This window comes from Maylandia zebra, linkage group LG7 (genome assembly GCF_041146795.1).
Source record: "Maylandia zebra isolate NMK-2024a linkage group LG7, Mzebra_GT3a, whole genome shotgun sequence".
Taxonomy (NCBI): Eukaryota; Metazoa; Chordata; class Actinopteri; order Cichliformes; family Cichlidae; genus Maylandia; species Maylandia zebra.
The window spans coordinates 69254212-69281070 of record NC_135173.1 but is presented as its reverse complement, the minus strand read 5'-3'; the positions used below and the strand labels follow the sequence as shown (position 1 = coordinate 69281070).

General features: G+C 44.5%; 1 protein-coding gene across 1 annotated transcript in view; it reads right to left on the bottom strand.

The window, feature by feature from the left end:
- The window catches only part of LOC111501024 (sodium channel protein type 4 subunit alpha B), a 66975-nt gene extending 40470 nt beyond the window's left edge, over positions 1 to 26505 (bottom strand). The window contains exons 1-19 of the mRNA XM_076887005.1: positions 26367 to 26505; positions 14433 to 14610; positions 14197 to 14334; positions 10607 to 10724; positions 10439 to 10511; positions 8503 to 8631; positions 6804 to 6889; positions 6150 to 6350; positions 5583 to 5646; positions 5368 to 5509; positions 5076 to 5279; positions 3266 to 3329; positions 3145 to 3177; positions 2830 to 3059; positions 2114 to 2185; positions 1927 to 2028; positions 1512 to 1859; positions 1257 to 1422; positions 155 to 327 (exon numbers count right to left, since the gene is read on the bottom strand). Of these exons, the coding sequence (XP_076743120.1) occupies positions 155 to 327; positions 1257 to 1422; positions 1512 to 1859; positions 1927 to 2028; positions 2114 to 2185; positions 2830 to 3059; positions 3145 to 3177; positions 3266 to 3329; positions 5076 to 5279; positions 5368 to 5509; positions 5583 to 5646; positions 6150 to 6350; positions 6804 to 6889; positions 8503 to 8631; positions 10439 to 10511; positions 10607 to 10724; positions 14197 to 14334; positions 14433 to 14610; positions 26367 to 26455 (2610 nt within the window). The 5' untranslated portion in view covers positions 26456 to 26505. The remainder of the gene's footprint in view (positions 1 to 154; positions 328 to 1256; positions 1423 to 1511; positions 1860 to 1926; positions 2029 to 2113; positions 2186 to 2829; positions 3060 to 3144; positions 3178 to 3265; positions 3330 to 5075; positions 5280 to 5367; positions 5510 to 5582; positions 5647 to 6149; positions 6351 to 6803; positions 6890 to 8502; positions 8632 to 10438; positions 10512 to 10606; positions 10725 to 14196; positions 14335 to 14432; positions 14611 to 26366) is intronic.
- Between the last annotated feature and the right edge of the window lie 354 nt (positions 26506 to 26859).

Here is a 26859-nt window from a genome sequence, read left to right as displayed (position 1 = left end):
GCGATTCCCAACCCCCTGAGCCACGGTCGCCCCGTGGCGACACAAACATGTTTATCTGCTGTTCATACTCGAGGCCGAAGCTGCGTCACACATCAGTATTTACTTTTAACATGAAATTCTGCTCTAGGATCAAAAATAGTAGAATCTGCTTTACATGCTGCGTCTCCTTTTCTTCTGCATTTTCAGGCGTCCTAAACTCGATCTCAGCCACAGCGACGGGGGCCTCCCAGGCGGCCATGTTTGTGTGGTTATCATCAAGGGTCAGCTGATCTGAGCTCACAGAGCTTAAGGCCAGATATTCCTCCTTGTTGTCTTTTTCAGTGTCACCTGCAAATGAGGAAAACATGAAAATATTTTCAAATTAAAAGCTCTAAATCTAAAATTTAAAAAAGACACAGAAATCCAAATACGATCCACAGAAAAAAAATAAACCACTAACAACAGAGTATGTGTGAGGATGACCTGAAACATGAAGGCAACACTGCCTCAAACCTGCAGTCTCTCTAATGTCCAGCAGGTGGCGACTCCTCTGGTTGTAACCTGAACATTTGCAAGTATATGAGAAAATGAGCTTCGTGTTCACCTCATCACTCAGCTCACTGATGAATTTATGGTCTCAGTCACTAGTTTGAAGTCTTGTTGAGGAGAAGGAAGGACGGGAAGATTTAAGTCGAGACTACAATCCACTTTACATTTTACTACCAATGAGTAGTGAGCAGAGTCCCTCACTGTCAAAGTCAGATCCAGTTTGTAAACATCCAGTTTCAGGCTTCAAGACAGGACTTCACTAAGTCTTAGTCTTAAGTGTATATTTATTTTTCTACTCCTTTTATATCCATTTATTAGGGTTTTTTGCACTGATGTAACTCGTCGTCTTGTCTTTATATGCTGCACTGGCTGTAGCAGTCAGTGCGCCCCAGGGCAGCTGTGGCTACAATGTAGCTTGCCATCACCAGTGTGTGAATGGGCGGATGACTGAATGCAGTGTAAAGTGCTTTTGGTCCATAGGGGACTAAGTAATGCACTATACAAATACAGGCCATTTGCCATTTGCCATTTAGCGGAGATGACACTAAAGTTTGACTTTGACTAATATGTTACCTCGTTGTGGGTGTGCCAGTGTTATATCTACATTCCATGTTAATAATGCAGACCCCCAAAACAGCAATAAAGTAATGGCACAAAACAAGCTCCTTGGATTACTGTGACCTGGATAACTGAGAACCTACAAAGACAAATATACAAACAAAAACCACCTTTGTGATCTTGGTCAGCGTAGTTCTTCCCCCACAAAGTCCAGATTCTCTTGGGGATCCAGGTTCTGGTCTGTTTCATGGTACTCTGCAGAATGTTTGTTGTTTTGTCTTCTGAATCCACCAGCTGAACATTGATGAACAATAAATTCAGGAACAGATGTAGGATCTGCAAACAGACCAGGAACTCATTCAAAAACTCCTGATGGACTAAGGTGGACTGGGTCATTCTAGGTTGTTAAGTGTAAAGAGACTCACCAGCAGCTTTCCAACAATCAGGACAATCATGAAGAAGGTCACACACATGCCATCATTCGAGACCTCCATGCAATCCCATAAAGACTCTAAACAATGTCCACACAAGACCCTGAAGACAAGCATGAAGGTGTGGAAAAAGTCTTCCATATGCCAACGAGGAAGCTGGCGGTCATGAGAAATGCGACAGACGTTAGCTTTGTAGTCTGACTGGAACAGCTGCACGCCCGCCACAGAGAACATGAAGACCGTGATGAAGAGAACCAGAGTCAGGTTCCCCACTGAGGCCCAGACGATCTTCAAAAACATGTGGAGCATCGGCCACCAACGGGCCAGCCGAAACACTCGAAACTGGACAAACAGAAAGATACGTGAGAACAGATGATGATGATGACAGTGATGGTGATGTTATACTAACCGGAAGAAAACTGTGCAGCAAAGATAGACCCTCAACGTCAGCCAGTCCCAGCTGCACCAGAGAAATGATGACGAGGATAAAGTCGAAGATATGCCAGCGCACCTGTAACCACGACAACAAACAATCACAAATGTTTCTTTGAAAATGGCAGATCGCTGAACTGTTGAGAAGAAACTACAAATCTGACCTGGAAGTATCCATGCAGGCCCAGTGCGACAAGTTTGATGATCATCTCAGCTGCAAAGATCACACGGAAGACCTGCACAGTTCAAAGGGGTCAGAGGTCACAGGGTAGAAGCATGTTTTGCATCCAATTCATCCAACCATCGGCAGACAGGCGGACGAAAAACCTCGAACACACCGAGTCCCGTGCAGAAGTAGAAGTTCCAACAAAACAATAATTTTCCTGTGAAATGTCACCCATGTAAAGGTAGATCACTCTGACCAGGCATCACTGTTACTGCAAAGACTCACGATGTAAATAAACCTCAGTAAAGCTCCCTCTGAATCCCAGCTGATCCTTACTTTTCTCGAGACTTGCCAGAGGTTTATACTGTACCCCCGTTACATTTTTACCTCACTGTGCTGCTTTTCCTCTCAGTTATGCAGGTCGTTTACAGGTTTGTACCGTTGGTTTGTTACCATTTGTGATGTAATTGCTCTGAGTGGACATTTTAAACCACTCTTGCTAGGTGGCTGAAGAACCCGCTAAAAGCATTCATCACTAAATTGGTCATGGAGGCACATCGAAGAAGAACATATGGTCCCTCCGACTGATCAAGTCTACACCAAACTAAGGGAGCAGAATGGAAAAGTCCTGATTTTAGCCTGCAGTGAAGAAGCTGCCATTAAATTAACCAAGTAGGAGATAACAGGGTCTGCAGACACTTCTTCAACACTCACCAGCTCAGCGATGACCAGGGTCTCCATGAACTCCTCCATCATAGGGTAATGTTCCATGGCTGTGAAGATGGTGCTAACAATGATGCAGATGATGATGACCAGGTCAAAGAAAGGGTTCGTGATAAAAGTGTGAAACTGCTGTTTGAGCCATCGCCAGCAGCCACAACAGTCCCCCTTCAGGAAGGCGTCAGTGCAGGTGCAGCACAAAGGCCGGTGGTGCTCCTCTGCCTCTGCAACACAAAGCTACTCTGTGAGGCCACAAACTGTGTCAGCATTAAGTTGTCTGCAGAGCCTCGGCTCTTCGTGTTTGTGTACCTGTGACTGCTCTCAGTAACGGAGCGTGTTGTCCTGTCCCAATGAAGGAAGGTGGAGGTTAAAGAGGTGGAGGTAAATATCTGTTTACCTTCAACGTATTCTTGCTTAGTAGCTCGTATACCAGCTGATTTCTTCTTCTGCAGTGAGTCCTGTTGCTCTGGAGTCTCTGCCCTGCTGGAAGCCTGCTGTCCATAACAAAACACCCAAACTCAGTTATGCTAAATGACGATTTCAGCAGAGCCATCCCACAGTACTCTGAACAGTTTCCAAACAGGGTTATTTTGTGTCAGAAAGGTCATGGCTGACACAATAAGTTGAGAAGAAGCTGGTGAAAGGTTTTTGGAACAGCTGGATTTTAAATGCACACTGCCGACAGGTCTGCAGGATTGGTCACATGCTAGACACAGAAGGAAGGATATTTAGATGAAGAATAGGACGTGTTTGATATATGAACAGAACTAAAGCCCGATAATAGACCTACTCGTGTTATTCCAGTATATTTTGTACAGGTGTGGAATGTTTTAGCAACACTGGCAACACCTGGGCCTAGTGTGCCAGTGCTCCAAGCTGTCAGAGCTCAGCTGTTGGTGTGGCTCTCCTCCTAGAGACACACACCTTATGGTTATTTTATATTGTTTCTATTGTGTTGTTTACATATTGTTGTGATTTACATTGCTGTGATTGAGAGTCGTCATCTACCCGAACCAAATTCCTCGTATGTGTCTGCGCATATACACGGCCAATAAAGGCGATTCTGATCTCCCTTTTGTCGTGGCCATGGAGCCCATCAACCTGCTCAATGAGGCCTGTAGAGTCTGAGGTGGGGCTGTTGGACCTCAGCCACAGTAACTGGGGTTTCTCTGTGGTTTCTCTGAGCATCAGTTCTTGCCGTGAATTTGCTGCAATGCCCAGTGTGGTATCATAATGAATCATTTGTTTATATATGCATAACAGTTATTATCAGTACAGGCGTCTTAAGTTCATGTTTATTTCTCTGGAGAAGCGCACAGAGTAGGTTGATTGTTGAGATAGGGCATTGTGTGTTGCTATACTGGCGAGGCCAGGAAAGGTGGTTGTTAGGCTGAAATTGTTAAATGTTGCCATTATTGTACTTAAGTTTGTAAGCCTGGCCTTAAACTGTGTGCTCAGAGACATCCTTCTGTTTCTGTTGCCCTCCCCAGCCTGTTGAATGGTGAGGGGGGCTATAGCGTAACTGTAGGCACATCCTCAGCAGGAAGTCACACAAACGTACCCCCACACACACACAAACATGCTCGCACATGCATATACACACACACACGCAGTGTTTTAACCTTTTGTGACCATAGGGGTTTTTTACAATGGGTGCTTGTGTAAACTGTGTGTCACACAAAAAAAGGCTGCAAGTGGGGGCTGGTTCTTTGGAGTAATCTGAGCTCGAGCGCAGAAGGTTTGCCCCGAGATCCTCCCCTTGCTGTAGCATGTGAAAACCGATCGATTGCTGTTCTGTATTTCCTTCTTTACAGGAATCAGTGTGAACCAGCGGGCCTGCTGTAGCGCAGACCCAACAGCGGTATTGAGTCTGTTCCAGAAGTCGAGATAAATGTAAGAATTCAGAAGAAGAGAGGGCTGTAAGTTAGGTAGACGTAAAAAAGTTGCACCTGTAACATGTGACACAAGGTTCAGCAAATAAGAAGCAACTTTATTCCCGTGTGTGGATCATTGATTCCTGCTTTTGTTTTTTTGAAGGTGCAGCACCCAGTCCTGGAGAGAATGTGGTATTGTGTTAGCACACACCTGGATGCTCCACAGCAAACTGACAAAATCTGCTGTTAAAGAGGTGCACACACTTACTGATGACCAACCAATGAACTAAATCTGATTAGACTTGATTAGTATTTGGCTGCTCATTGCCCTCCTAATTCCTGTGGAAGCAATGAGTCCTTACTGACCTCCTCCTCCTCTCTCCTCTTCAGCACCTCCACAATCCGTCCGAACTCTTCTTCTCTTTGTATGGCCTCGGCATCTCGAGTCTCTTCTTGCTCCGCTCGTGTCATGACAACCACCGCCAAAATGAGACTGAGCAGGAAGAAACAACCCGGGAAGAAGACGAACAGAAAGACGATCAGATAGGATTTTCCTGCAGTTCGCAACGTCTGTGGAGGGACAGACAGGTGAGAGAAACAGATGAGACAACCGGAGTACTGGGAGGAGCCTGCATGTGGTCATCGGTGAGTTACTGACCAACTGCATCAGGCCTTCCCAGAAGTCGTGCATCATGAGTCTGAAAAGTGACATCAGAGACCAGAAAAACGAGTCGTAGCTGGTGTATCCGAAGTTTGGGTTACTTCCTGCTTTCACACAGGTGAAACCATCTGGACAGCACCTGAACACATAAAAAACAGTTTGTTTTTATTGTTGTTGCTGTCAGTGAATGAAAGAGACTCATGTTTACTTACTCGGTGTCTGACCGGTTTCCACACACCAGAGGATCAGGATGTCCAGGAATGTAGTAATAGTTTTCTAGAAGGCAGACAGACATCCAAACCGTACAAACAGATCATGTTTCACCTTTCTAATTTAAGGGCAGGGGTGGCAACGATGACAGGTGCTGAAGTCTGCACTACAAAGCCAGCTGAACATTTCTAAACTTTCTAATCAATTCTCGCAGAGCCCCAGGTCCTGATAACATCCCTGGACGAGCACTGAGGGACTGTGCTGCAGAGCTGTCTTCACGGACATGTTTAATACATCACTGAGCCAGGAAATACTCTCAATGACAGATTCAAGGTCACATTTATGCTGCAATTCTCAGCATCTACATTGTTGCGGGTGATTTTAAAATCTGATAACAACAAATAAAACTGTTTTTGGACCTGAAGACTTTTCCGCAGAGGTTCACCTGATCTCACATGAGATCTCTTTCCACTGCTTTCATTGTAATGTTGGAAGAAGACCTGCGAGTCAGCCATCTGACTGTCTTAAAAGGCTAACCGGCCAATCAGGACGTGGTACGACCATCATACCTGGAGAGGTGGTGTGGATGTGGAAATCGAACTCTGTCGTGTTTGTGTTCATCGACCAGATGACACATTTGTTCTTCAGGGTTCCCATGAAGAGCTGTAAACCAATCATAGCCAAGATGCTAAGGCAGAACAACGTCAGGATGATGACACAACCAAGCCTCTTCACCGATTGGACAAGAGCTTCGACTGTCTTCTTCAGACCTGTGAAGACAGCCCCCGCTGTGAATACAAGTCGCACACACACACACGCACAGACACACACAGACACACACAGACACACACAGACACACGCACGCACACACAGACACGCACACAGACACACACACACAGACACGCACACAGACACACACACACAGACACACACACACAGACACACACACAGACACACACACACAGACACACACACACAGACACACACACACGCACGCACACACAGACACACACACAGACACACACACACAGACACGCACACAGACACACACACACAGACACACACACACAGACACACACACACAGACACGCACACACACACACAGACACACACACACAGACACGCACACACACACACAGACACACACACACAGACACACACACACAGACACGCACGCACACACGCGCACACACACACACAGACACACACACCTACACACACACCTCGGCTGCATGTGAAGATCTTCAGCAGCAGAGAAATCGTCATCAGCACAGCAAACTTCCCCAAATCTACGAACTGTGACACCAATCTGAGACACAGAGTCATCATCACCACCTTCATCATCATCATCATCATGAAGCAGTGATTAAAGCAGCTGTAAAACATAAAGACACATTTACAGCCGAGCAGGAAAAAGCCAAAGTGTGTCGAGCAGAACATACAGAAGCAAAGCCGGTGATGAGGACGTGACAGTTAGTGTCCTAATATAAATCTAAAACCTTTATCAGTGACAAAGGTAGAGGAGACGTACACAGGAAAGCTACACAGGAAAGCAGAGCAGCACAGCGAGCGTTCAGCTACAGGAGGTTAGCTTGTTACCAAGCCTTAAGAAACATCAAGAGTCTCTGTGGTCAGTTTGCTGGGACAGTGTTTGATGTCATCCTGGATTCAAACACTGAAAGAGTCCCAGACCTAAACAGGGAGTTTCAGTGCCTGAACCAAGGAACAACTAAACTCGAAATATAAGGGTAATAACAAAGGAACGGCCCCGGGGCAGACCCAGGACATCGTGGAGAGATCTCGGCTTTTCTGCTTAGGCTGCTGTCCCTGCAACCCAGCTTCAGATAAGCAGAAGAAAACTGGATGGATGGATGTGGTGGTGAAAGCAGCAAAAAGATAATTTTCATCTTTGCAGCTGGAAAAAGCCCACCTTATTTGCACGGACATGGATCTATGGATATGAGACCACACTGACAAGAACTGTGTTGGTGTAACTGTAAAGGTCACGTCCAGCATTGAGTGGATTCAATCGGTGGATCACATTTCTTGAGTATTTTCTGAGCTGCAGTGAGCCTTGTTATTCAGGACTGAGAGGCTCTTATTGTGAAAGCTCTTTTATACTGTTTCCTGTTTTTTGGATCACGTTAATCTGTAACCAACATTAACCCCCTAAGATCCGAACTCTTCCTCGGCATGCATTTTTAATTTCTCTTTGATATTTGGGCATATTGGGACCTGATGAATGTAACAATAAAGAATTACCAGATTATTATTTTTTTACCTAATTTTTGTTTCTAAGAAAAATGAAAGCCACATATGAGGATATTTGTTTAAAATTTCAGTAGAACAGTAGGCGTATAATGTCCTCGTGAGTGGATATCAGGCCGTTGCAGAGCGAAATTGAGTATTTCGGTCTAAATAACCCAAAATGTGATGTCCACACGTGGACGCCAGGTCCTAGGAGGTTAAAGAAGTGAACAAAGAGGAGCTCTTCCATTAACAAACTCACAGTATAAGCAGTCCTAATTGTACCTCATCAATGAGCTTGGAGAGACACCTTCAGCAGCAACAGCTTGATGTGATCATTTTCTGTATGACTAATCAGTCTGGCTCGATTAGGAGCACCTGGCTGCTGCTTACCCTCTTAACTCCCATGAAGGCAATAAGGCTGGACTTGTTTTTTTCTCAGGATCGTCCTGTGAAAACTTTCTTTTCCAATAACTGTACGTGTCGGAGAATCACGGCAGAGAAATAAGTCTCACCAACTTCATGTCAGCCGTTTTCCAATAAATCTAAAACAGATTACACTGAATTTTGTTTGTGCAACCTGAAGTTGCCCCCTGCTGGTCATTAGAAAGAATGCAGATTCATGGCTGTACATACAGTCTGTGTGAGAGTGTGAGGTGTGTTATTGAGCCTTACAGGGTGCTGATGATGATGATGTCCAGCCAGTTCCAGGGATCTCTGAGGAAGGTGAAGCGTCCCACACAGAAGCCTCTTGCCACGACTTTCACCAGAGCCTCAAACACGAAGATTGCCATGTACACGTACCTGTTCACATAAACGTGAGACAGAGAGCTTTCACACCAGAGAAGTTTGGGCTCGGGAGAGCCCGAGTGCCCTGGAGAATTAAGAAAGTGGAACCGGCTGTTCAAACCCCCCCAAGGCTGCCCGCTGGGATTGAAACAATGGGACGAGGCGCGACGTCTCAGAATGGGCTCACTGAGTGCAGCACGGTTAAGAGCTTGGAGAATCTTATGGCTGCCATGAATACTCAGAATAAGACCTCTGAGTGAAAGTTAGATCACATCTTGGAGCAGCTCTCTGCGGTCGTGAGGTCTCAGAATCTGCTCCTTGAGCACAAGAATTGACAAGACCACGGAGCGCAAGTTTGATAACATCATGGAGAAGCTCGCGGCTCTGCAACGGGAGATTGAGAGACCAGTGTCGGAGTGTTAAAGAACAGCTTTGAAATTCTCATGAGTTGTCCGCATAAAAGAAAAATCACCATCATAATGCAGCTGTCCCTTCGGCGCCAGATGTCGGCTCAAGGCTGGAGCCGAACAAAAACACCCTGATAACGACTGTCTTGAGTCTGTTCCTTCTATTCCATGCAAGGCCATCTGGGTTGGCTGGAAGACTGTTTACTTAGCCTGGCAGGGTGAAGGACACTGTCTCAGCTAAACTCTGGACACGCACACACATACATCAACACTGATATGCACACACTCATCCCCCCTCCCTTTCCAAACGCCTCCGATGCTTGTTCCCTCCTGGAGAACATGGCGGGTCTGGGCCCGCGCTGGAATAATAGCGCAGGGCAGGATGGCTGCTGTGTTTGCTTCGGATTACTCCTCACCCCCTACTCAACCCTGTGGCTTGTCACATGCTCCATAATGTTGTGCTGTGGACATTTATGTGCTTTCTGTGCAGAGGAGTTTTTTTGTTTCCTGTTCTCATGCTGTCCTCCCAGGAGCCCAGCATGAGTAGAGGTCTCTTTTTTTACTCTTGTACTTTCCCATTGTAGTGTACATTTCAGTGTTTTTCTGTAACGCTACCGATCTCTGACCTGTATCCCCATGTGATGTCTGTGTTGTGTGTGTAAGGTCGGGGAGGGGGGGATCCCATTTCACTGCAGGGCAACCTGTGTGTGGCGAATAAAGCCTTGATTGATTGATTGATTGATTGATTGATTGATTGATTGATTGATTGATTGATTGATTGATTGATTGATTGATTGAGAGCTTTCACACCAGCTCAGGGTTCTTTCCAAAGGATACTTTGGCATGCAGACTGGAGTAGCCAGGGACTGAACCGCCAAACTTTCAGTTAGTTAGTTTGAGTTGGCTCTAACTCCTGAGCTACAGCCAGCCCAAGACAGTAAAAGTGCTTCCATTATACTGAAGAGGAGGCAAACACTTCCACCGCAGATCTCTCCTAAATGGACGAGTCACACAAAAGCTGTCTCGATGGAGAAACATCACAACAGGCCCTTTAAGCCGTCTCTTAATTGTCTGTATGACAAATCTGTTCACATATCAGAACACTCTGAGCATTTCCTGTCTCGACAACAGCGAGCAAAGTCAGTTTGACCTTTACAGACCTGTGTGTGCTGCTGCTGTCAGACTGAGGACAGACTGAGGACAGACTGAGGACAGACTGGCTCTTTGTCTTTGAGCCTTAGCATGGATTTAGACTTTAAAACCATTCTCATGCTGTGACTCATCGATGCTGCCATCAACAGCCCTGTTCATCACTTAGTCGTGTTTTTCTGCTCCAGATGAAAGATCTGTGTGTGTGTGTGTGTGTGTGTGTGTGTGTGTGTGTGTGTGTGTGTGTGTGTGTGTGTGTATCTTACTTCACCACAGGAAATTTGAACTCCAGAACACCGAAGCCCAGGATCGCCAGTAGGATGAATATACTGAAGAATGTGTGAGAGTTCAGGGAAAACTCAGCTCACCTGATCCAGAGAGCTAAAACCTGACCACACAGAGGCTCCTGACACTATGACATCATAAAGGATATGGATGAAGAAGGGTCTTGATGGCGATGGTCCTCAACGGGTTGAATGGACTCAGCAGGTAACAAGACGAGTCAGCACTAAACCTGTTAATGATGTTTCCTTTACTGAGAACCATGAAGGTCTGCAGAGAGACAGGTGAGAGACAGACAGGTGAGGGACAGACAGGTGAGAGACAGACGGGTGAGGGACAGATAGGTGAGAGACAGACGGGTGAGAGACAGACGGGTGAGGGACAGATAGGTGAGAGACAGACAGGTGAAGGACAGACAAGTAAGAGACAGAGAGATGGATGAGAGACAGACAAATAAGGGACAGAAAGGAGGTGAGGGACAGACAGATCAGAGATAGATGAGTCAAGACCTTTTTTGTGACTAGCAGGATTTTGAATTCTGGATTTAACAGGGAAACAATAAAGATGAAAGTATAAAAGTCAAATCAAAGTAAAAATGCACTAAGACGGAGTCATAATGAAGGGTATGCAGTGCTGAATAAATAATTTTAAGAAAGTATTTAAAAGTGAAGAGACGGTTTGTGGTCTGGAGATCTGGTGGAAGTGTGGCCAAAGTCTCAGGACAGAACAACTAAAGGCTCTGAGTCCCATGGTAGTCAGACGAGCAGGTGGAACAGACAGAAGGGAAGCTGAAGAAGAGCAGAGTGTACGAGGGGGTGAGTATGTGTGGAGAAGATCAGATAAATATGGAGCGAGGTTATGAAGGGCTTTGAAAGTAAGAAGCAGGATCTTGAAATTGGCACGGAGGTGAACCCGGAGCCAATGGAGCTGTTTAAGAACAGCTGTTATATGTTCAGTGGATCTAGTTCTGGATACAATACGAGCAGCTGTAATTTGAACTAAATGCAATTTATGGAGGTGGACCATAGAGAAGAGAATTAAAGTAATCTGAAAGAGATGTGAAAAGAGCATTGACAAGTATGACGGTACTGTTTGGAGTGAGTGAGGGATGAAGGCGTTTAATATTACGGAGATGAAAATATTATATGTGCTGTGAAGGAAAGAGTGCTATCGAGGATGACACCAAGACTCTTAACCTGAGGGGAGGGTGTGACAAAACAGTTATTAATGGATAATGAAAGACATCTGGTTGGAACTTTAGTCAGTTTTGATTTGGTGCCTATTAGAATTAATTCTGTTTTATTGCCATTAATTAATTAATTTTTTTTTCTTTTTTGCCTGTCCCGTTTGGCTCTTTTGCATCAAAATTGTTGTCTAAAGGCGAAGAAAGATGCCCAACGGATTTACTTTACCAAATTGACCATCCCAGCCTTGCCGTAATGGTCTATTTGATTCACCTTTCATTGTTTATTTTATTTTTTATTTTCACTTGCTAGATACGGGACAGACTTGAATGAGGAAAAGAAAAGGGAGAAAGGAAGAGGGAAAGAAAAACAGCGGACAAGAGGGACGGGGATAGAGGGCAAAAAAACAAAAAACAACTAAATAAGCAGACAAAAAATACATATATCAACCACCTGGATCACCTGTTGAGAAAGAAAAAGAAAACAAGAAAATGAGAGCAATACAACAAACAACATCACAATGATATATGGGAATATGACAGTAAATACTAAATGTTAAACATTATTGTGCAGCACATAAGATCAACAGAACACAGTGTGCTTTGAGGTAGGAGCCAAAAAGGGTGTAGTTTGTGGGTGTGATCACCCGTGTGTACACCTGTGAGCATGGACGCGCTTGTTTTTTTTAAAAGGTTCCTTCATGTAATGATCTGCTAGAGGGTGTGGGGGGGCCACAGCCCCGTCCTCCAGGGCATGAAGCAGGTATGGAGGAGATCAAAACTCCAGACATCCAGAGGCCCCCAGAACACAAGAGACCAAGGAAGACCAACAGAGGGGCAGCCGCGCCACTGAAAGAGCTGAGGAGAGTCCCAGATGAGGGCTCACTCAGCAGCCGCGGAGCAGAAGCCAGGGGGAGTTGCAGTGACGCGCCCGTGAGCTCCGCCGGCAGCCAGCTGCGCCAGAGTGACCGAGCCCCAGGCCGAGAGGCCGGGGGCACCCCACCTCCGAAGTGGCCCGAGCGAGCCCCAGGCTCCAGGCCCGGACAAGAAGCCACCAAGGAGTGCCATTATTGCCATTGATTTTAAGAGAGTTGTGGGTAAACCAGACCTTGATTTCACTTAAACAGTCAGAAACTGATGTGGGTGGGAGAGTAGTTGTGGGTTTGGAGGACCGGTAGAGCTGGGTGTCATCTGCGTAGCAGTGAAACTGGATGTTATATTTTCTGAAAATATTACCTAGGGGTAGGAGATAGATAATAAAAAGGACCCAGGACAGAGCCTTGGGGAACACCGGAGTTAACTGGAGTAGATACTGATCTGTGAGTAACTGAACAAACTGTGAGTAGCCAGAGAGATACAAGGTCAACTAGGCGAGTGCTGTACCACTGATCCTAATAGATGTTAATCTATAAAGAAGGATGCGGTGGGAAATAGTATCAAAAGCTACTGCAAGGTCAAGGAGAATGAGGATGGAGATGAGTCCAGAGTCAGCTGCAAGCAGAAGATCAGTAGGGATTTTTACTAGAGCTGTTCCTGTACTATGAAAAGAACGGACGCCGGACTGAAACAAGTAATTTCCAGTGAGGTGTCTATGAACCTGTGCAGCCACTATCATTTCATGAATTTTGGCTAGGAAAGGCAAATTTGAAATGGACGTTATTTAAATGGGAAGGGTCTGAAGCATTCTTTTTCTTTTTACAGTAGTCCAGCCTAGAAGTAATGCAGGAACTAGTTTTTCACTCAGGATGTTTCTAAATTTAGAGACATAGCAAAAATGCAAGAAAGCAGTCCTACATAGTTGTTTAATATGTGCACTGAAGGACAAAATTTGATTTGTATCATCTGGCTTCATGAATAAATAAAGGTGCGTATCAGCTGCATAGCAGTGAAAACGGATGCTTTACTAAGATTATCTAAAGGAAGCATTTATAATGTAAATAAAATTGGTTCCAGCACAGAAGCCAGTGGAAGTCCACGAAAAACTTATATGTGTGAAGAAGGCTCCAAGTTTACATGAACAAACTATTGTTTGACACAGATATGTTTCAAACCACTCCAGTGCAGTACCTTTAATGTGTTCTAATCTCTGTAGTAAAATATTGTGCTCAGCAGTATTGAATGGTGCAATGAGATCTGACAGGACAAGCACAGAGATGAGTCCACTGTTAGAGGCCATAAGAAGATCATTTGTAACCTTCACTATTCTTTTTCTGTGCTGTGATGCACTCCAGATCCTGATTGAAACTCTTATAATAAATCATTACTCTGAATGGGTCGACTAGGCACATTGACGAGCTAAAAATCATTGATGTTAACCTAAAACGATCAGACAGAGACATGAAGATCACAAAAATCTCATACAAAGTTGGAGAATTCAGAAACCCAGAGTAAGGCCCAGGAGGACAACAGACAACAACAATAAAATAAGTTTTTGAGTTTTCCAGCTAGGGTGGACATGACTGGTCACAGAGAGAAGGTCAGAGGGAGACGGGTCCAAGAAAGACAGAGAAAGACAGGTCAGATGGACAGACACATCAGAGAGACCAGGGGATCAGAGACCTTCTGTGATTGGTAGAAGGGATCCAGATCCTCCAATGGGGTGCAGAGAAGCTGAGGGGGGGGGGCACCATAGATGAAAGGGAGGGACTTCCCAGTCTCCAGGTGACGAGCAGGTTTGGTCAGGTTTTTCTCACTTGCCTGAGTTACACAGAAGAGCTTCCCCTCATGCAACTTATCAGCAGTATTAATTTTACTGATTGATTATCTATCACTGATTCCTGAAAGTTGATCGGTACCTTTTGGTGCTTCCACGCCTTTCGCTCCTTTACCTCAGCTTCGTGTCGTTGTTGGACCACCTCCTTTGAGACTGCTGTGAAGCATCTGAAAACCTCCATACCTACAGGTGGCAGCAGAGACGCCATTCTCTCATCCTGGAGAAGTGGTCGAACCTCGCTGTTGCCTAGCAACAGGTTTCTGTAGGGAAGAGAGGTTTTGGTTTGGTTTCCTTGAAGCCACTTACAGAGGTGCAGCTGTCTGTAGGGCTGTTATTAATCATTATCAGATTTCTCAGTGTTATTCGGTTCAATTTTATTTAAATAACACCAATTCTGTCACGGTCTGGCTGGCAGACCGTGGGGATGTGGGGAATGAGGACCCAAAACGCAGGTTTCTGCGATGCAAACAGTGCACTTTATTTACAGTGAAAGCTGTAAACACAATAAATCCCCGTTGCTCCCTTGACTCCTGTGTGTGTGCTCCCCTCCGACGTCTGTGCTCGTGCTCCCCGCTGTCGTGCTTCCGCACACCCGTGCGTGCTGCCTTTCTGGTCCACTCTTCCACCTGCAGGAAAACCACAGAAACAGCCGTCAACACTGACCCCCACGGGCATATACGAACTGCGCTCTTATACACTGCCACACACTAACTTGGGATGACAACGCAATGATCCCGCGTCGGTGAGAGCTCCAACACTCTCCTAAGTAGCTCCCCAGACGAGGCCTGCAGGTGGCTGTCTTCCATCCTCCAGACACACACACATGTACACACCCACACCCTGCCTATACATATAATGAGTGAAACACAGAATAACACAGCATTTTGCAGAAAAACACACACATCACCAAATAATAACGATAATAATAATAATAATAATAACAACAACAACAGTCAAAACTGCTCATGGACCCCCGAGTCCTCCAGAGCCGGGTCCGGTCCGTGAGTCGTTTGGTACCGGGCCGCGAGAGTTGAGGCTCAGGTGTGAAATGTCTGGTTTTCAGGGTTTTTATCGGTTTTCAGCGTTATTTTGTTATAGTTTTTATTGTTAACTCGGTTTTCCTGGGTCTTTCCACGTGTGTTATGAATAAATCTTCTTTTTTTCAGTACTAGTTTTATTTTGTTGTATTTATCCGCGACACCTTAAAGGCCGGTCCGTGAAAATATTGTCGGGCATAAACCGGTCCGTGGTGAAAAACAGGTTGGGGACCGCTGCTATACAACACTCACCTAAAGGTGCTTTATATTGTAACTGTTGAGATTTAAATATATAATAATCTGAATGCGTATTTGCTGATTATATTGTTTTATATAAAAGGCCCAACTCTGAGTACAGTCTGTGCCACAAAGTACTGACAGGAAACTGCATGCTTTTGCAGAGAAAATAGGACCTGCAGCCAGAAAGTGAAACTAAGCAGAGTCTTTGATCGAAGCTTAAAGTGTGTGTGACGTCTATATAAATGACTAGGCTTTCTGTTTGTGCTTCAGACCTGAGCTTGTGTGTTCGTGTGTTCAGGTCTCCATATTCCGGAATATGTAAAATTAATGATCATTTTTTGAGTTTGACCACTTTGAGCCGTGTCTTTCTTGGCCGTTCAAGAATACAAAGAACTGAAATTTAATATAACCTAAAGACCTCCAATATTGGAGAGAAAACCCAAAAATCACATAACACCGTATGAGCAAGCACTTGAAACTAACTTTTAGTTTCTTTCTGCTAACTTTTAGCAGAAACGTCCTTTTCTTGATGTCATTGGCTTCTATCTACTCATTTGCCCAGCTTGTTATCCCAGGAGGTTATCTGATCACCAGCAGGGTGTAGGTGTTGATTTTCCATTTAGTTGACTCCTCAGGACTTACCTCATCTCTACAGGCACTTGGTGGTTGCAGCTTTCCTAGCAGCCTCTTCATGGTTCCCGTTTGCCTTTGGGATACCCAGGTAATTGTAGGTGTCCTCAATGTCTGCAATGTTGCCTTCTGGTAGTTCAATCCCCTCAGTTCTGAGTACCTTCCCTCTCTTTGTTATCATCTGACTATATTTCTCCAATCCAGCTTTCTCCATACAGCTTAATGTCATCCATGTACAGGAGGTGGCTGACGACTGCGTCACTCCGTAGTCGGTATCCGTAGCCAGTCTTGTCAATGGTCTCACTGAGGGGGTTCAGGCCTATGCAGAACAGCAGTGGGGACAGAGCATCTCCTTGGTAGATCCCACACTTGATGGTGACTTGTGCTACGGGCTTGAAGTTGGCCTCTAGTGTTGTCCGCCACATCTCAACTGAGTTCCTGATGAAGGCTCTTGGGGTCCTGTTGATCTTGTGAAGTTCTAGGGATTAAGGTTAGTAAGTCTGGTCTTGCAGTCTTGAGCAACTGTAGCTGGTGTTTCGTGCTTCTGGTGTTTCTGCCAATCCCTGTTGTTGCTCCTCTTATGTATTGAGCTATTTGCCTGGTCATCTTAGCTGCTCTGACGCCTGACAGAAGCTTCCAAGTGGTACTAAGCCAGGTTATTGGCTTACAATTGGATGGGACCAGTCTGTCCTGGGGATCCTCGGGGATCAAGACTATCCGGCTTCAGTTAGTCATTGCAGGTGTGTCTAATCCATTTGCAGTTAGCTTCCCTAACCAGCTGGTGTGAATCCTGTGAGGATCTGGTGGTGTCCAACTCTTCATGCTAGAGTCTCTACTGGATCTGGTTAGTGCAGAGCTTCCCAAATTGCGGGGCCCGCCCCCTAGGGGGGGGGGGGGGGGGGGGGGGGGTGGCGCAGAGCCATTGCAGGGGGGACGTGGTATGAAAAGGGGAAAAATCCAAAAAAAAACCACTTGGACACTGTTAACACGGGGCGCCAACACAAACGCAAAGCAGGAGATGAAGCATCGCTGAATATGTTTCCAAACCAACTTCATTCTAAGCCAAAGACTAGAAAATATGGTGAAGCAAATCTGCCCTTCGGCTTCACCTGCACAAGTGCCGAGGTAGGTCTCCCTGCAGAATTGGTTTTCCCTTCGTCTGGAGCAGCGCTGGGCTGTTCAAATCATGGACAAACAGTATACAACATTATTGATTTTTAGTTCACAAACACTTGTTGTAGTGACTAACTACTCCTGACATGTTGGAGATGTTTGCTCTTTATACAGTAAAGTTACAGCGGGATACAAATAATATCAGGCTGATCCTGCCACGATTTGTTCCCCCCGTCTAAATCACAGACAAACAGTATCCCAGTTTTTTATGTTTTTAAACCCATTTGGCACAGAGAGGCAATTTTTGAAAAATGTATTGATAGCAATGTTGAATATTATTACACAGGAAAACTACACGTAAAATAATCACACCGTGACGCCTCTGCCTTTGTAAATGGAGGGACAGTAACTGCGTGTGTACAGGGTGGGCCATTTATATGGATACAGCGTAATAACATGGGAATGGTTGGTGATATTGCGACTGTGGCTCAGGGGGTTGGGAAGCGTATCTGTAACCAGAAGGTCGCCAGTTCGATCCCCGGGCTCTCTGTCCTGGTCGTTGTGTCCTTGGGCAAGACACTTTACCCTACTTGCCTACTGGTGTTGGCCAGAGGGGCCGATGGCACGATATGGCAGCCTCGCTTCTGTCAGTCTGCCCCAGGGCTGCTGTGGCTACAACCGTAGCTGCCTCCACCAGTGTGTGAATGCGAGAGTGAATGAATAGTGGCATTGTAAAGCGCTTTGGGTGCCTTGAAAAGCGCTATATAAATCCAATCCATTATTAAAGTCCTGTTTGTGGCACATTAGTATATGTGAGGGGGCAAACTCCTCAAGATGGGTGGTGACCATGGTGGCCATTTAGAAATCGGCCATCTTGGATACAACTTTTGTTTCTTCAATAGAGATTGAAAATGTGACGTCACTCAGGGGTAAAACCGCAAGGAATTCTGGGAACTCGTGGCAAGAGGTACTAGCGCACGCAGGCTTTCAATTGAAATCAGTCACACAGCGATAAAAAGAAACACAAAAATGTCAAGAAGCTGTTGTATTATTAACTGCAATAGCCGGTCGCATGACAGCCACGGGAAGCCGACGGGTAAAGAGATCGGTTGTTATCGGATTACGTCGTTGAAGAGAAATTGTTCGAGCCATGTTTCCGAAGTAACAAAGAGGCGACTGGATTGCAGCCATTCAAAGACCAAATATAACGTCCCAGAACACTCCAGCTCACAGGTTAGTCTGCTCCAAGCATTTCCACAAAGGTCAGTCTGCTGTTGTAGTTAATGCGTCATTTTTCTTAACATAATTGGTGATATAGGTTACAAGCAAGTCTGGCGCTGAACAGAAATTGTCGTGCTATGCTCCTTTGTTTATTGTGCATAAATAGTGAATTTTCCTGACACAATATTGTGTTTCGCTTCTGTTATTACCATGGTACAGTGACAAAAACATATACTTTTATTCACAGGATAAAACAGTTGTTTTGTATCAGCACTTCCGGTATGATGGCGCCTGTGTTTGTCTTCGCCGCTGCCAGGTGCAGTTTGTCACGTTCTATCGTCGTGTTTTTTTTCTCTACTCTGCTGTTTTTTATTTGTATCTGGCTGCCTTGGTTTATGATCCTTTGACGCTGTTATCAATCCGATCTTCAATGATGGCCCAAGATGTTTCATCGTCCTCCTCCTTTGGCACTTTCCATTCTCCGCACTTTTCCCCGCACTCCTTTGGCACTTTCCATCTACCGCCAGTGGCTGGATCCTCGGCCAGCGTTCTCAGCGTTCCCCGTAGATCACGGAGAAGAAGAGGAAGGAGATCAGGTATCCAGGTGAAGCTTAGGCTTTTCTGGCGACGGGGGCTGATTGGAAAGCGATGTCGTGCGTGCTCTGTTACTTACGCTCAAAACAGCTCCATAGAGAGGAATTTGTTCTCCACGGCCCTGCTTGGATATACAGGGCCTGGCTCTCCGAGACCGTGCTACCTCAGAAGGGTTCATCCAGACTCTCCTGCTGACTCGCTTTTCATCCCCTCGGTGAGTGGAATATACGAACGTGAAGGCTCTAATCTCGAGTATTTACGTCCTTTAACTCGAGCTTCTCCCAATAATGATGCTCTCACCCCGCTGACTATGGCGCTCTTTAATGCCCGATCTTTGACTAATAAATCGTTTGTGCTTAACGATTTTATTGCTTCTAAAAATCTGGACTTCCTGCTTCTGACCGAGACCTGGCAGCAGGGCTTGGACTATTCGTCTCTTATTGAAATGTGCCCAAATGGCTTTTCTGTCATCAGCCAGCCTCGGGGATCTGGTCGTGGAGGAGGTCTCGCGGTGGCATTTCAGAGCCGTTTCAACTGCCGTTCAGTGAAAGTTGGACACTTTCTTTCTTTTGAATTGCAGCTCATTAAAATCGGCAGTAAGGATCCTTTTTACTGTGCTGTGGTGTATCGTCCACCCGGCCCAAACAGCTTGTTTTTAGCGGAGTTTAGCGACTTCCTGTCCTCTACTATGAGGTTGTCCAAATTGCTTTTAGTGGGGGATTTTAATATACATGTTGATGATGAGTCCGACCTCTTTGCCAGGGGTTTTATCAACATTATGGATTCTTTTCATTTTATCCAGCATGTGTCCGGCCCCACACATAACAAAGGTCACACACTGGACCTTGTCTTTACCTTGGGTTTGAATATTGATTGTATTTGTTCTAAGGACATTTTTATCTCTGACCATTATTGTATTCTTTTTAACATGTCTTTTCATGAGCCTATGTCTCCTGTTCACCGGGCAGTTATGTCGCGCATTATAAATTCCTCCACAGCGCAGAAGTTCTCAGATGCTTTTAATTTAACACTATCCCCACAAAACGGTGTTGATTTCTCAACAGATCTATTTAATCATCATTGTCTTTCGATCTTAGATGAAATCTGTCCGGTTAAAATGAGACCTGTGCCTGTTTCCAAGTCCCTACCTTGGCTAAATGACAACATCCGCTCTATAAAACATAATTGTCGTAAAGCTGAGTGGTTATGGAGGAAAACTCATTTAAATGTTCATCTCCTTTATTTAAAGGATCTTTTAGCCTCTTTTAACAATGCTATTAGAGATGCAAGGGCTGCTTACTTTTCTCAGTTGGTTGCAAAGAGCAGAGGTAATCCTAAGGTCTTATTTGATACTATTACTGATATCATTACTCCTGCTCCACCTGCTGCCATTATTTCTTCTGCTGAAGACTGTGAAACATTTCTTGCTTTCTTTTTAGAAAAAATTAGCAATATAAGGAAAAAATTGTCCCCATCAGCATCTGCACTGTCAGTTCCCACGCCAGTTCGGCCTGTTGTTTTAGAAAGATTTTTACCTGTTTCACTATCCGAGCTGGGAAAAATAGTTAGTGCAACAAAAGTATCCTCTTGTTCACTCGACATTTTACCCGCATCGTTATTCAAAAATGTCTTTTACTCTATTGGTCCCTGTATGCTCACTATAATTAACACCTCTTTGGGATCTGACAAAGTCCCTGCTTATTTTAAAACTGCTGTTATATACCCCCTGTTAAAAAAGCCTATGCTGGACCCATCTCTCACTAGCAACTACAGACCGATCTCAAAAATACCGTTAATTGCTAAGATTTTAGAGAAGATTGTGGCTAAGCAGCTTACAGAAGTTTTAGACAAATATAATATCTTTGACAAATTTCAGTCTGGCTTTCGTAAAGCTCATTCTACTGAAACAGCCCTTCTTAGAGTTTCCAATGACATTCTGATGCAAAACGATGCAGGTAAGTGTTCTGTTCTCTTAATGTTGGATCTCACGTCGGCCTTTGACACCGTTGACCATTATATTTTGCTTGATAGGCTGAAATACTGGGTCGGTGTATCTGGGTCTGCCTTAGAGTGGTTCTCCTCGTATCTTTGTGAACGATACTCTTCTGTGGCAGTTTCTAAGTACAGGTCATCTTCTACGTCCCTGTCCTTTGGTGTGCCACAAGGCTCTGTGCTGGGGCCATTATTGTTTTTAATTTATTTACTTCCTCTCCAGCATATTTTGAGCCCTTTTGAGGATATTTGTTACCACTGCTACGCAGACGACATCCAACTCTATATATCTTTTAAACCTGAAGATGCTTCTAAGCTGCGGATTTTAAATGTGTGTTTGGAAACCATCAAAGATTGGATGGCCGACAATTTCCTCCAACTAAATGAAAATAAAACTGAAGTCCTTTTATGTGCTCCAGACAGACATGTACCCAGCATAATGAATGCTCTTGGTCCCCTTTCAACATTGTGAAACCATCTATCAGGAACCTAGGGATAACCTTCGATCCTGCTCTTACATTGGATATTCACGTCAAATCTCTGGTTCGGTCTTGCTTCTATCATTTAAGAAATATTTCTAAATTGAGCCCCATAATATCTCATACTGAACTGGAGATTGTTATTCATGCTTTTATTTCATCACGACTGGACTATTGCAATTCACTGTTCACATGTCTAAACAAAAGTTCCCTGGAGCGTCTGCAGACTGTCCAAAATGCTGCAGCAAGGCTTCTGACGAAAACATCGAAATACTCACATATAACACCGTTGCTTATACAGTTACACTGGCTCCCTATCGAATTCAGAGTCCACTTTAAGATTCTGGTTCTGACATTTAAGGCTCTTCAAGAACAAGCACCATCATACATCATTGAACTTTTACAGCCCTATGCCCCTAGTAGGTCTCTGAGGTCTTGTGGTCAGGGATTACTTGTTATTCAGTATACGAGACTGAAAACTAGGGGTGATCGAGCTTTTGCTACTGTGGCCACCAGACTGTGGAATTCTCTTCCTCAGAACTTAAGATCTGCTGATTCACTGATTACTTTTAAAAAACAGCTAAAAACACATCTTTTTAAAATTGCATTTTGTTAACTTTTGACTGTACTTTGTCTTTTTAATCTGTTCCTATACCTTGTAAAGCACTTTGTGATCTTTTATCAAGAAATGTGCTATATAAATAAAATTTTACTTACTTACTTACTAATTGCCCAGTACGATTACAGCATACAATATTATTGTCACTGCTACATTTCTGTGACGCTACGAGAAATTATTTCCACTACTAATTAATTACCCTTGAGCTCAAAGGTTATATTAATAAACGGTTAACGAATGTGTATTTATGAAGACGATTTGTGAGACTGGTAAACTTATGATACGTACGATGGTCTTTACTTTCTACACGGTGCATTTCAAGGTCCTGTACCCATCCGTCGGTAAACTGTACCTGGGCTTGTTGCAGTGACCTGAAGTTACTAAACTTCACGAGTGTATGCACTCACTCCAAGAACCGTATGATTATAAATATGAGCGTGGTGAAGTTGGGCAGCACGCTAACGTATTTTGTCCCTCTGTGTGCTCGTGAGGGTCTGACCCTTTCACTGGTTTGATTTTTTTCCTCGTATCTTTTCTTTGACTTTTCATCAAGTCTGTCTTTGTACAGACCGGCATTGTTCTCCTTCGTTTTGTACATACCTTTTTGGGGGGCAAAGACAAAGCAAGAATTTATTGGAACCGAAGAATGAACGTTTTGCGGTGCTGCAAATGCTTGCATTTGATGCAGGTACTTGGATTGTTTTGCCACGAGTTCACGGCATGCAATGCGTGAAAGTCATGTGGTCTGTCAATCTCTATAGGAAGAGGGCCATGTGACACATCAAACTTACTGGTAATGTCACAAGAAAAACAATGGTGTGCTTGGTTTCAACGTAACTTTATTCTTTCATGAGTTATTTACAAGTTTCTCTTTGTTCACAGCCATTGACATGTTGAAGAGGTTAACACGTGAGGAGCGGATCGAAATTGTGTTGATATCTGGTGAATGCAGTAACCGGGTCATTGCAGCAGATTTCAATGCAAGACACCCTACGAGACCACCCATCTCCCACGCTACAGTCAGCAAACTGCTTGCTAATAGTGATGGGATTTTCGGCTCTTTTTAGAGAACCGGCCCTTTCGGCTCCCAACCAGCTCTTCAGGTTGTTTTGTTGCTTTAATTAATTTATTATTAACAATAATATAAAATTATGCACAAAAGGAATTAGTAATGTAAAAAAACTTGGTTTTCTTTATGTATGTTTATATATAAATATTTATGGGGGCCGCTAGAGACGAAACACGTACAAACTCCAAAGCACTTAGAAATTCCAAAGCACGTAAAAACTCCAAAACACATTTCTAACTGAACTTCCAAAACAGAGCTACCTAGATCATTTAAATTACACAATCGAATGCATGTCTATTGTTTTTGTATTAATACACAAACAATCATATATATATATATATATATACAGTGGGGCAAAAAAGTATGTAGTCAGCCACCGATTGTGCAAGTTCCCCCACTTAAAATGATGACAGAGGTCAGTAATTTGCACCAGAGGTACACTTCAACTGTGAGAGACAGAATGTGAAAAAAAAATCCATGAATCCACATGGTAGGATTTGTAAAGAATTTATTCGTAAATTAGGGTGGAAAATAAGTACTTATTACTGACCTCTGTCATCATTTTAGGTGGGGGAACTTGCACAATCGGTGGCTGACTAAATACTTTTTTGCCCCACTGTAACAGCAGGATGCAAGATGCTAGCAGGCAAGGCATACATGGAACGCCATAACCAAGTGGCCGGCATAGTGTACAGGAACATCTGTGCCGAGTATAACCTGGAAGTCCTGAGCTCAAAATGGGAGATGCCCCCAAGGGTGGTGGAGAATGACCGAGCTAAGATCCTGTGGGACTTCCAGATACAGATGGACAAAATGGTGGTGGCTAACCAACCGGACATAGTGGTGGTAGACAAACAGAAGAAGACGGCCGTAGTGATCGATGTAGCAGTTCCCAATGACAGCAACATCAGGAAGAAGGAACACGAGAAGCTGGAGAAATACCAAGGGCTCAGAGAAGAGCTCGAGAGGATGTGGAGGGTGAAGGTAACGGTGGTCCCCGTGGTAATCGGAGCACTAGGTGCGGTGACTCCCAAGCTAGGCGAGTGGCTCCAGCAGATCCCGGGAACAACATTGGAGATCTCTGTCCAGAAGAGCGCAGTCCTGGGAACAGCTAAGATACTGCGCAGGACCCTCAAGCTCCCAGGCCTCTGGTAGAGGACCCGAGCTTGAAGGATAAACCACCCGCAGGGGCGTGCTGGGTGTTTATATATATATATATATATATATATATATATATATATATATATATATATAATTGAAGAAGAACTTAATTTACCTGTTACTACCACACACCCAATTCGATTGTTGGTACTCGCTGGCTTGTGTAGCCACTAGGTAACAAAAGCTCAACACGGCCCATAGCATCCTGGAGCACTTCCGTTGTGTTTTGGAGTGTGTACGTGCTTTGTCTCTAGGGGCCACTGTAAATATACTTTTATTTATTCACTCCACATATAATGTAATAAATAAATTATAAAATACAAAAACAACTATTTACATTTCATACATTTCAACTTTTAACTTCTTAAATTTTCAGCTTTTTCCTTTTGAACAAATTTAAAGTGAAACAACACAAAAAAACTGCAAACCACAACGCAATAAATTATGGAGAAAAAAAAGGGGGTGGGGGGGGAGAGAACGCCCAGATCTTTAATTAAGGGAAACGTTGGCATTCAGAAATATTAATGTCACACTCAACTGACTGCGTTTTATCTTCCCATTGCACTGATGGGTGGACAGTTCTCAGGTGACTGTGCATGTTGTTTGTGGAGCCGGCTCTATATGATATCCTTTTCTTGTAGACTCTACACTCTGCCTTTGTTTTGTCAATAAGATTATGTACCTTGTACTCGGATTACTCAACTGGGTACAAGGAAAAACTAATAAATACTGAGTCTGCGATCGAAGAAAGCAAGCGGCTTTATAATAGCAGTAATGTGGGCTCGCTTACTAAAACGTGTTAACATCCTGGCTGTAGCACTTTGTATAGCTTGGAGGTATGAGAGAGAAGAGCCAGTAAACAAGATAAAAGGTCAAATCGCAGTGATACCGTACGATCAGTAGGGATGGGTATCGTTTAGGTTTTATCCGATACCAGTCCCAAAGCGGTACTTTTGAAACGGTGCCGGTGCTTAAACGGTGCTCAAACCGGTGCTTAAAGAATGGAGAACACACACTTTGTCCAAAAACCTCTCATGTTAGTTGCTAGTTCACCTTACATGCATTAATTTAATAACGTTTAATAACGCAGAGAAGAACGGCTGCTGCTGCCATCATCATCCTCATCATTTCTGCTACACTGGCAGGGCTAGGGGCCAGGACTCTGCTCTTCGGGTTTTTGGGGGATGTTGCTAACTCCGGGTCCGATAACAGGCACCACACCCGCAGTAGATGTGCTCGGTGTGAGGTCTCGCAGCAAGCTATCAAATATGGTGCATTTCTCGGCTTTTTTAAAAGCGCTATGCGCCGCCAGGTGTTTCATCAGATTCGAGGTGTTACCTCCTTTGCACATTATCACCTTAAAGCACTTGTTGCAGGCTGCTGAGTTTGCATCTTTTGCTGTGAAGTACAGCCAGACTATTGACCACTTCGCCTTGGGCATTTTTAATCTGTAGCTCTGCTCTAAAAGAACGTACGTACCTGGACCCGCCTACTATCCTTGGAAAGGTAAAATGATTGGCTAGAATCCAAAGTGTGTGACATCTCATGGGGCGAAAAAGCACCGAAATAAACACCGAAATGTGCGCTGCTTTTCGGTCTGGTTACTACCGTTTATGTCAGAACCGGTGCCATTACCGGTACCCATCCCTAACGATCAGTGGTAAATAGACCTGCACCTGCAGGCCCCACACAAAGGACAGCTACTCCTCTCTTTCTGTTTTATTTTGTTCAGAGTTTTCTGCAGAAATCTGAGCAGTCTGTGCTCGAACATGTGCGTGTCCTTCTACTGCTGCAGGTTTGTGAACCAAAGTCTATCACTGTCCCACACGTTTCACTGAAAACCAGTTTAAATCAGACTTACAGCTGTGAAGGATTCAGCCTCAGCTGATTGGCTCTCCTCAGCAGCGCGCCTCTCTCCTTCGTGCTGCTCCAGAAATCAAAAAAAGACATTTTTCTGTCTTCGGCGTCCCACCTCTCTCTGATACAGCTCTGTCTGTCTCTCTGTCTGAATCTGTTTTCAGTGATCAGCTCTCTGCTCCAGCTGTTTGTTAATGGCTCCTCCCACATTAGTTACAAGACACACACAAAGAAACAGATGTAGGAACTGTGTTCTCCCAAAGAGACTCCCACATCCTGATTTCCTGGAAACAGTCTGTCTATCACACACACACACACACACACACACACACACACACACACAAAGTCTTCTGATTTTTGTTTGTTTGTGAAGAAACACAGTAATCACGGGCATAGAGAAAAAAAGTTGCTCACACCCATGCTACCCTGACGTCATGCCAGTGCTTTTTGGGGATTGCATTGCGAGGAGCACCTGCTGCTTGCTGCACAGGGAGCAG